General features: G+C 41.3%; 1 protein-coding gene across 1 annotated transcript; it reads right to left on the bottom strand.

Moving 5' to 3' along the window:
- Nucleotides 1-6,423: 6,423 nt before the first annotated feature.
- Nucleotides 6,424-9,557, bottom strand: LOC147635178 (pentatricopeptide repeat-containing protein At3g09040, mitochondrial-like). The gene has a single exon (XM_086802376.1). The coding sequence runs from the start codon at nucleotides 9,155-9,157 to the stop codon at nucleotides 6,587-6,589; it is 2,571 nt and encodes an 856-aa protein (XP_086658502.1). The 5' UTR covers nucleotides 9,158-9,557; the 3' UTR covers nucleotides 6,424-6,586.
- Between the last annotated feature and the right edge of the window lie 2,016 nt (nucleotides 9,558-11,573).

Raw genomic sequence — 11,573 nt, 5'->3', positions numbered from 1 at the left:
ATCTTTGGGGTTTGGGTGCCACCAAAGAGTACCTATTCACATGTCTATAGGAAGCATGCATATGAGCCATTTTCCCTAACATTAGGAGATTTTTCTTTATGATGGTTTGATAAACAAGGTTCGCCACTGCCTTGATTGTCCTAGAGACTAGGACTACCTACCTCGAGATACTTGAATGGAGTGACCATAAGCTGAGATTTGGGACAAATCATTATGTTGATTAACATGCAATTAGCAAGAAATTATACACAATGCCTAAGTGATTTAGCCTTTGACCAAAGAATAGAAATAACCTTCCATAGGCCAAAGTATGGTAGCTCTATGCTCCAATGTACATTTCAAAATTCATATGATTAAAAGGTACAAATGAAGATCCATGAGCCCCTTTTATAGTTGAGTCCATGCCCATGCACTAACTAAAGTTCCTACTTTATTACAAACCATCCCTTCCCCAAAGATTTTATCCTCAAAATTTTCTTTTATGTATACTTGGGTACATCCTCCAATATACATCAATGGAGAGGATGGTAATGAGCTCATAATAGGCTGCAAATGTATCGATCAAGTAACCAACATTCTCCTCAATGTATACACTCATCATGATGGCCATTGAAGTTCAATATCAATGAGAAGACTTTTGTAAAATCAATCTAGGAAACTCTAGCATGTACACTTCCTCATGCAACCCTTGTAAATCCAAAGAAAAGCATGCCACATGGTCACGAAACACCCTCCATAGATAAATCTCATTGATGCACATAAGAAAGTGGTTGCCATGTAGCCTCATCTACTTAGTCCTAGGGGAAGACCGTAGGTGAAATCCATTGATATGTGAGTCCATTTCCCATCCTGAATGGGTAAAGGATGAAGTAAACCATTGGGTAGTTAATGGCTATCCTTGTTTCTTTGACATGAAGAACACTCCATCACACAAACTTCTTGACATCCCTCCACATGCCTTTCCAAAAGAAACTTTTGTTCAATTTGTCATATGTCTTCAACACACTAAGATAACCTGCAAGTGGAGAAGAATGCATCTCATGAAGCACCTTTGGTATGTAGGATGAGGTGGAAACAAGATACACTCAATTTTTGTGAAGCTTGTAATTAGGAATATCTTCATGATTACCTTGTTGTAATTTCTTGTAAATGTGGGCAAGAACCTCATTTACGGGGTATTCCTCTTGAGTTCCCTTAATCCAATCACTATAAACCTCCATAATTGATTCCATAGTGCAAGCCCACATTCTTGACAATGCATCCGCTACTACATTTGTCCTTGTCCAGTGTGTATGGTATCTCAAAATCATAACTTTAAAGAGTGGCTAGCCACCGCTTTTGCTTAGGAGAGAGAGTGGTTGGAATAAGAAAAATTTCAGCACCCTATGATCACTTCTCACCTTGAAGTGGGAACCATACAAGTAATGATGCCACTTCTTGATATCATGAAGGATAGCTAGCATCTCTTGCTCATAAACATACAATACCATCTCTTTTTTAGTAAGCTTTCTATTCTCGAAAGCACTGACTCCATGCTCTTGATATACAAAATAGCCCCAAGTCCTCTTCCACTTACATCCTCTCTCACATAGAAAGTCTTGGGGGACAAACAAGAATGGGGCCAAAGTAAGCAAGGCTTTGAGCTCATTGAAGCTTTTTTCGGCAATAGAATCCCAAAAGAAGGCTTCCCTCTTGAGAAGATCAGTGAGTGGTGCTGCTATAGATGCATAATTCTCCATGATTACCTTGCTGTAATTTCTTGTAAATGTGGGCAACAACCTCATTTAGGAGGTATTCCTCTTGATTTCCCTTAATCCAATCACTATAAATCTCCATAATTGATGCCATATTGCAAGCCCACATTCTTGACAATGCATCCGTTACTACATTATTGTCCTTGTCTGGTGTGTATGATATATAAAAATCATAACTTTAAAGAGTGGTCGGCCACCTCTTTTGCTTAGGAGAGAGAGTTGGTTGGGATAAGAAAAATTTCAACACCCTATGATCACTTCTCACCTTGAATTGGGACCCATATAAGTAATGACGCCACTTCTTGATAGTATGAAGGATAGCTAGCATCTCTTGCTCATAAACATGCAATGACTCCATGCTATTGATACAAAATACCCCCAAGTCCTCTTCCACTTGCATCCGTTCTCACATAGAAAGTCTTGGGGGACAAACAAGAATGGGGGCCGAAGTAAGCAAGGCTTTGAGCTCATTGAAGCTTTTTTCGGCAATAGAATCCCAAAAGAAAGCTTCCCTCTTGAGAAGATCAGTGAGTGGTGTCTATAGATGTATAATGCTCCATGAATCTTATAGAAAGAAGATAACCCTAAAAATCTTCTCAATTGAGTTGAATTACTTGGTGTTGGCTAATCTTTTACACATACCACCTTCTTTGAATCAGCTCTTATGCCATTCTCTCCCACCAAATTCCCAAGATATTCCACTTCATTGACCATGAACGAGCATTTGCTCTCTTTTTCAAATAGCTTGTGCTCCCTCATCACTTCAAACACTTGCTTCACATGAGATAGGTGCTCTTTGGGGTAATATACTACTGTTTTGCTGAAATCGTAATTTGGCCTGCCACTTCATCAACTACCCACTATATGACTGATTGGGTAGCACTATGATAAAAAATCGCACCCCAAAATCACATCAATTGGACCCATCTCCAACACTACCAAGTCACCCTTCCAAATGTATAACGGAGATAAAACCATATCAATAGAAGGACATGCCAAGCTAGTCTTCTCATTTTCTCCATTGACTACTTGCACTTGAAAGATTATCGGTAGTTCCACCGGAGCAAGCTTGAGAGAGTTAATGAATTTGGAATTGATGAAGCTATGGGTACTTCCAGAATCCACTAATAATATGAACAACTCTCCCATTGATGGATCTAACCAAACGTAAGGTATTTGGGCTCTTGCAACCCACCATTAGCTCTTAAGAAATAAAGCATACACTTGCTGAAATTTCTGCATTTATGGATGCAACTTCATCCTACACATTCCCTTTGTCTCCTCCACCAGGATCAAAAGGAAATTCCCCATCTTCTTTTATGAAGGAGTGATCCTCAATTGACTCATCATGTGTTTCTTCATTGCAATCCTCAAATTCTTCCCCATCATGAGAGTCCTTGGTATCTTCCTCCTCATCCATGATGATCATAGTGGCCACAACCTTCTTTGACTTGCATTTGTGCCCAGGTGACCACCTTTCTTTGCATTTGAAACATAGACCCTTTCTCCTCAACTCTTTAATGTTCATAAAGCTCCTCCAATATCATGCCCTCTTTAATAGTGCTTGGTCTTTGGGTTGAAACATCCGCCTTGATGTTGAAATCCAAACCACGCACAAACTTTTTCATCTTCATGTCCTCATTCAATCCTTCCACAAACATTGATGAAAGCTCCATAAACTTCTTAATGTACTCTCACTAACCTCCCTTTTTGAGAAAGCTCATACCACTCCTCCTGGTATCTATCAAGTACCAACCAATGGCAAAATGAATGCCAAATTCATTTCTCTCTTTAACTCATCCTATGAGTGTGGCATGTTCCGTTGTTTGACCATATGTCTCCACCATTGATGAGCATAGTCCTCCATATGCAATGATGCAAATTTAACTTTATCTTGCTCATCTTTTGGATAGAGCTAAAAATATGTCTCCAATTTAGCAATCCATTCCTCCAAATCATATGGGTTTAAACCATCACCTTTGAACTTTGAGATTGTGACCTTGTCCTTGACATCCTTTGAATTATGGATTGAGTTCCCAAGATGTGATAAGGGTTTGAATTTTTTCATTTTAGAGTAAGATTCCAAGAATTGAGAGAAATCCTTGTACTCCCACTTGATGAGATGGGATAGTTCCATCCATTTAGCATGTGCATGCCGTTGCCTCTCTATGAAGGACATATGATCCCAATCTTGTGTGTCATGCATGGTCTCTTCTTCATCCCAATACATCTTCTCTTCCACCATCATAGATTGATTTGCCTTTTGTTGGATAAACACCCTCTTGGCATCCCCATAAGATGTATCCATAGATTTGAATGGTACTTGCGGTGCTTTCCCATTCAATTGAGATAAACCGGCATGGAATGAAGTTGGTCCCATATCCTTCAAGAGTAGTCTTCTAGCATCCATCATGAGTCCAGTTAAGGGATGTTGAAATCACGAGTAGCCTTCAAGGGAGCCTCTTGCCAAGCTTGCTTTCCTTCCCTATGGCTTTTAACATAAGTTTCTTGGAAGGTTTGCTTGCCAATGTCAACTTGATGGCCCACCATTCCTCTCTTCATGATTACCGACTTGAGGTTGACTCATGGATTGGATCAACCTTTTCTCCATAAGTCCCATATTTGAGACCATGGTGTCAAACTTGGAGTTCAAAGTGTAGTTGATAGACTCTAACTTTTCCATGAGAGGTTTGAAGTCAAGTCGATCCACCAATAGTTGAAGGAGAGCGTCATTCGATGTGGGTTGCGAGGCTTGAGGGTTCAGCTTATGAGCACTCCCCACATTCAACTCAAAGCCTATGCAAGCATTACGACATAAGCAATGCTTCCAAGAGCCTCAATGAGTTCCCAATGGCAAGAGGGAATGGCCGATTTTTGAGAAATTAGGGTTCTTGAAGAAATCCCTACATGCCATTGAATCTTGCAAGAAATCAACCAAAGAATCAAGATTTGGCAATAGCAACTCACCAATGGCCCTTAGGCCTTACTAATGCTTGGAGTTGATGAAGATTTGCCCTCTCTTTGTGTTGATTTGTGAAGCACTATTCTCTGATTTGTCCACCTCAAGAGAGCTCAAAAATCTCCAAGATCTTCAAGAAATGCACCAAGAATGTTCCATTTGGCCTCCCAAGACCATTACTAAGCTAAAGTAGCCATCAAATCTTACACCTATCAAGTAGTTGGAGCAAAGCAACTTCCCTTCAAGTTGGAATTCGCCACCAACTCTTATGGAGATTTGGAAGCGAAAAACACACAAACTAAACCCCCAAATGTGTCGCTAAGCTAGTAGATGGTGTGTATGATGGACCTTGAACACCATAAAAGCTTGAGATCACCATTTCTAGGGTTTCTTGAACACATGGGGATAGGAAAAAAATTAGAGAATCCACACCTAAAAAATATCTCAAAATGGTACTATGTGTTGCTAAGAATGTCCCCAACCAAAGACCCAAGGTTGTGTTTGCAAACGACTACTGTGTGATGAACCCTAGCCATGGAAAGCTTAAAGAAAAGTGGAAGAGAAGGTAAAAACGTAATTATCAAAAAATTAACACCAATCACCTCCACTTAGTTCAAATTTGATCCACAACCTTTTAAAAATTTGATCCTGTGCTCAGATTTGATCGAAGAACCATAGTCTCATAAAAATTTGACAAAAAACCAATGGAACCATGGATCAAAACACAAGAGCTCTGATACCAATTAAAATGGAGTGACCATAAACTGAGATTTGAAACAAATTATTATGTTAATTAACATGCAATTAACAAGAAATTATACACAATACCTAAGTGATTTAGCCTTTCACCAAAGGATGAAAATAACCTTCCATAGACTAAAGTACGATAGCTCTAGCTCCAATGTACATTCCAAAAGTCATATGATCAAAAGATACAAATGAAGATCCATAAGCCTCTTTTATTGTTAATTGATGCCATAACTAATGTTCCTACTTTATTACAATTTCTTCATGCTAGACTATGGCTACTGCAACTGCACTATAATTCACCAATAGCCTCCAAAAATACACTTTACTTCCTCAAAAGCACGAACACAAATTTGCATCTCTGACAAGATTTTGACAGCATGCTCTACCTTCGTTACAATTGTTGTAGCCAAATGGCAACATCACAAATCCCTAGATATGTATGCATGTCCCCTTGGGTTGGACTGGGATAGATCTCAAGCTCCAACGCTTGACTTATTGACACGCTGGAAAGGATACCAGGCCTGCCGTCCTTATTTTCGACAGGTAGTACACCGACGTGGTCTAATGTAGTGGTAAGGTCGTAGGCTTGGTAGAGGGAGGTTTATGGTTTGAATCTTGCTCAAGGAGTTTAAACCTTTTACATCACTCGTGTTAAGTGTGCTCGCATGTTGTTTGTGTGTGTGTGTGTGTGTGTGAGAGAGAGAGAGAGAGAGAGAGAGAGAGAGTGTGTGTGTATATATGAGTGTGTGTGTGTGTGCATGTGCGTGTGTGTGTGTGTGTGTGTGTGTGTAAGAGTGTGTGCGAGCGCTCGAGAGAGTGTAGGAGAGAGTGATGGCCGGAAACTGGAACTGGCAAAGATGGTTGACCGCCGGAAAAGGAGGGTTGAAAAAGAAGGGGCCCTTCAAAATAGAATATGACAAACTAGCAAGCTTGAGATCCATCCACGGTCGGGACATTCACCATCTCTCATTTTGAGGGAAAGATAATCTAGCTTTCATTAATACAATATCTTTCAGAATCTCTATTATCCCCAACCAAAAATGAATGCACTATTCCTGTCATGTCATCAGTCCACAAACACTGTCCTGACCTTTGCAATTGTTGCTTTTCTACTCTCATTGCCTCAACCTTTGTTTGCTTCCTCCTGCATGTCAGCACCTGCATAGATGTGAGACATTAAGACATAAGCTGCAGCATCCCTTTCATCCAAATGCATTGCATGTTCAAAGGCCTGTTTTCCAAGCTCCACATTACCCCAATTTCTACATGCACCCAACACAGTATGCCAAACTGCAAGATTAGGACAAAATGGCATCTTCTTGATCACTGTTACTGCCTTGTCTAATTGGCCCGCACGGCCAAGGAGATCAGCCATGCATGTGTGGTGCTCCAGAGTTGGAACAATGCCGTAATCTTTGCTCATGGACTCAAAGTACGTCTGGCTCCTATTAAATAGACCTGTGCGACTGCATGCATTGAGAACAATAACGAAGGTGACCGGATCTGGCTTTGTACCTTCTCCTAGCATTCTATCAAAAATATGGAAAACATTTTCACTTTCTCCCAGCTGGGCATATCCAGTGATTAATGCATTCCATGAGACAACATCTCGAATTGGAAGCTTGTCAAAAACTTCTTGTGCTATGACAAGCGAGGCACATCTGGCATACATATCAACCAAGCTGCTCCCAACAAGAAGTTCTTGTTCCAGTAAACCTCTTCTTTCAATCTCAGCATGTATTTCTAGGCCCTTATCTGTGGCTCCTATACTGCCACAAGCTTTCAAGCTGCAAATAAACGTGACAACATCTGGAAACACACCCTCAAGTTGCATCTGTTCAAAACACTTGAGTGCTTCCTCACCATGCCCATTTTCAGAAAATCCTGCAATTAATGAATTCCATGAGACGATGTTTCGAACTGAAAGTTTGTCAAACACTCGCTGTGCTTTGGCAAGCAGGCCACATTTGACATACATATCCACCAAAGTGCTTCCAACCAAAAGGTCTCTTTCCAATAACCCCTTTCTTTTAATCTCATCATGTAATTCGTGGCCTTTATTTGTGGCTCCTATGCTACCACAGGCTTTCAAGCTGCAAACAAACGTGACAGTATCTGGAACGACACCCTCCAGTTGCATCTGCTCAAAACGATTGAGTGCTTCCTGACCATGCCCATTTTCAGCATATCCTGCAATTAATGCATTCCATGAGACAACATTATGAACTGGAAGTTTGTCAAACACTTGCTGTGCTTTGGCAAGTGAGCCACATTTAGCATACATATCGACCAAGGTGCTGCCAACAAAAAGGTTTCTTTCCAATAACCCTTTTCTTTCAATCTCAACATGTATTTCTCGGCCCTTGAATGATGCTCCTATGCTGCCACATGCTTTTAAGCTGCAAACAAGAGTGGCAGCATCTGGAGAGACACCCTCAAGTTGCATCTGCTTAAAACACTGGAGTGCTTCCTTACCGTAGCCATGTTCAACGTATCCTGCAATTAGTGAATTCCACAAGACTACGTCTCGAACTGAAAGTTTGTCAAACACTTGCTGTGCTTTGAGAAGCAAGCCACATTTAGCATACATATCAACCAATGAGCTGCCAACAACAGGGTCTTTTTCTAGTAACCCCTTTCTTTCGATCTCAGCATGTATCTCTTGGCCCTTGTCTTTGGCTCCTATGCTGCCACAAGCTTTCAAGCTGCAAACAAATGTGACAGCATTCGGAGAGACACCCTCTAGTTGCATCTGTTCAAAACACTTCAGTGCGTCCTTACCATGGCCATGTTCAGCATATCCTGCAATTAGTGCCGTCCACGAGACAATGTTTTGAACTGGAAGCTTGTCAAACACTTCCTGTGCTTTTGGAAGACAACCACATTTAGCATACATATCAACCAAGGTGCTGCCAACAAAAAGGTTTCTTTCTAGTAGCCCCTTTCTTTCAATCTCAGCATGTATTTCTTGGCCCTTGTCCATGGCTTGTATGCTGCCACACGCTTTCAAGCTGTAAACATATGTGACAACACTCGGGGAGACACCCATAAGTTGCATCCGTTCCAAACACTTGAGTGCTACCTCACCGTGCCCATGTTTAGCATATCCTGCAATTAAAGCATTCCACGAGATTGTGTTTCGAACTGGAAGTTTGTCAAACACTTGTTGTGCTTTGACAAGCAAGCCACATTTTGCATACATATCAACTAAGGTGCTGCCAACAAAAAGGTCTCTTTCAAGCAACCCCAATTCTGCAACCTCGACATGTATTTCGTGTGCTCTTTCCAAATCTTTCAGCTTCGCACAAGCCTTCAGTAAGTCCACAAAAGTATGCCCACTGGGATGTACAGAAGAATCATCCTTTTGCATTTTCTGGTACAGGGTAAGAGCATGCTGCAGCTTCCCACATTTGATGTAACCTGTGATGAGGGAATTCCAGGACCACTCGTTCCGATACACCAGCCTATCAAAAACCTGTTGGGCATCACACATGCTTCCGACTTCAACCAACATTGAGACAAGGCAGTTCCCCAGTGCTCTGTGAGCTTCCAGCCCATTTTTGCGCATGAAGGCATGCAAACGTAGCACATGTTCTTGGTCTCTCTCCTTTCTGCACGTGTGCAAGATGCGTGCAAAGTACTCAACGGAAGGTCGGGACAGCAGCCCTTCCTCCAAAGAGGGCAGGCTAAGCATCCTTCAACCATAGCCAGTGGTGTTCTTCACTTCTTCTTCTTGTGCTTCAGCATGCCCACAATGGCACAAAGGCTACCCATCTTGGATTGTATAAGCCTACCATCCATGGCAGCTTCTCAAGGGTTTTTCTACAGGACAGAGGCTTGCTCGTGGGCAAGCCCCAATCTGACCAAATCAGGAGAGCATCATCATTTACCTTAAGGCGAGGAAGGGAGGACAAACACTTACTTCGCTCTTTCGGTTGTCCCACCGCTGCGAGGGATACCTCAAGTACTCCTTCCACAAGCGCTGGGTCCGTGCTCGTGATGTCTGCATATCTGACACACATACTGAACATGAAAATGCTGATCGTCAAAGACCCCCCCAAATATACTTTTTTTTTTTTGGGGGGAGGGGTCTTTGACGATCAGCATTTTCATGTTGAGTATGTTCTGTAAAGTGAGTGGCTCAAAGATAGCACATCATAAAACTGAATGTCTCTTTTTAAACTACAAACCAGTAGCAAAATGTGTTGGATCAGTTGAATTTAAAAACATTGGGATTGGTAAAGTGGTCAGATACCTTGGATGTTCCATTGGTGTTGGTATCATTAGGCATCAGTGTTTTGAGTGGATGTATCAAAAAATCATGCAGAAGGTTCAAAATAGGTCACAACTCAAGCTTACTCTTGCAGGTAGACTTATTGCTTTGAAGCATATGCTCATGGCTCTGCCCATATACATTGCTACATTGTTCAAATTCTCAACTTCAGAATGGAAAAAGGTGGAAATGGGTTACAGGAGGTTTCTCTGGTCATTTGCTGAAAATAGGGCTTGGGCATGTGTTTCTTGGGACCAGCTATGCTCTATACAGGAAGGAGAGTGGGGCATCCCCAAGCTAACAGACAAAGCAGAACAATTGTTATCAAAATGGTTAAAATCACTTGAGTCTGCCCAACCATGGGTTGAAATTGTGAGGTGGAGGATTGCATGTGCCAAGTTAGTAGGAAGGCAGTGGCTTGGTGTTAATTGAATTGATAAGTTGCTTGCACCTGAAAGGATCAAGATTAAAGGCTCTAATTACACACAACAGCTAGTGGTGGCTGGAAGCAAATGCTGAACATGCCGATTGGAAGGGTAATCCAAGAGCAGACTCCTCTTTAGAATAGTGCATTTGGCTCAGTAAAGCTGCCTATACTGATGGGAAACCTATAGGAATGCACAATTGGAGGTTGGCTAATGAAATGGATCTAGAGTAAAATATTGAATCAAACACATCAAAGTAAGAATCTAGTATCCATTAATCATGAGATTAGTTATCAAATGGCTCATCACATGAATATACAAGAGAGAGAGAATCTATAAGTGCATGTAGCAAGAGAAGATGCACAAATAGCCTAAGTGTGTTTAACCTCTCACCAAGAGGATGGCTTTCATGTTAGCCATGAACTTGACCATGGAAGGCCAAATCTCCATTGATGGAGCCCAAAGGTACAAGATGACCAAAATTAGTAAAAGTGTCAAAAGATCCTACCAATGTACCCCAAGCCCTATTTATAGTCACTTTCTCCTTTTGCCCATGGGCCCCTATGTACATGTGGAAATCAAGCTCTATGGTTCATGACAAACCATCCCTTCCCAAAGATTTTATCCTCAAAATCATACAAGATATTTACAATTAAATCGCAATCTCAATGTAAACCCATGGGAAGTAGAGAGGTCTTCAAAAATGCGCCTTGAATACATTTGGAATAGGGAAACCAAATGTAGTGAAGCCGACAAACTCCTTCTCCAAAAATAGCATGTAGGACTGTTATGGCAGCCATGTTGTCGATGAAGCTTCCCTTGAAATTCTTCATGAAACCTCCATAAAAATGAGCTGCAAATGAGGGTCCCACAAATTTGTCATCAAACCAACTTCCAAGTGTGTTGGAGTAGATTGGTAACCCCAACAATAGATCCAACCAAAGCTGTCCAGAAATTACAGCACATATAAAACCTCATGATATGCCCATTCTTCACATAATAATCATGCCACTTGATCAAGGAATACTTCCATCAAGTAAACCATGTTGTTGAACATACTCCATTGATTGCCAAGTAGCCTCATCTATGGGCAAGCGCTTCCATTTCACAAGGAATTCATCAATGTTCCGGTTCCTCAAAACCCTTGTCCTCTTGTCCACAATCCTCTCCGGCTCATAGATAATCTCTCCTTCTTCATCCATCGGTGGTAACTCTTCAATCTCTTGAGGAAGAGAACCCACAAACCTCTTAAGGTTGGATACATGAAACACATTATGAATCCTTGTAGAAGGAGGTAGGTCAAGCTTATAAGCCAAATCACCCACTTTCTTGACTACCAAATATGGTCCATAGTATCTATGTGCCAACTTGGAATTGGAAGACCCTTTGAGAATATGTGACGGCTCTTAGGA

This window comes from Cibotium barometz, chromosome 9, assembly GCF_041138505.1.
Source record: "Cibotium barometz isolate CiBa-2024 chromosome 9, ASM4113850v1, whole genome shotgun sequence".
NCBI lineage: Eukaryota > Viridiplantae > Streptophyta > Polypodiopsida > Cyatheales > Cibotiaceae > Cibotium > Cibotium barometz.
The sequence above is the reverse complement of the archived record's forward strand: the minus strand, read 5'-3'. Positions and strand labels throughout refer to the sequence as shown.

Excerpts from the sequence above, each read along its gene's own strand:
- LOC147635178 (XM_086802376.1), bottom strand. The coding sequence starts at position 9,157 with ATGCTTAGCCTGCCCTCTTTGGAGGAAGGGCTGCTGTCCCGACCTTCC.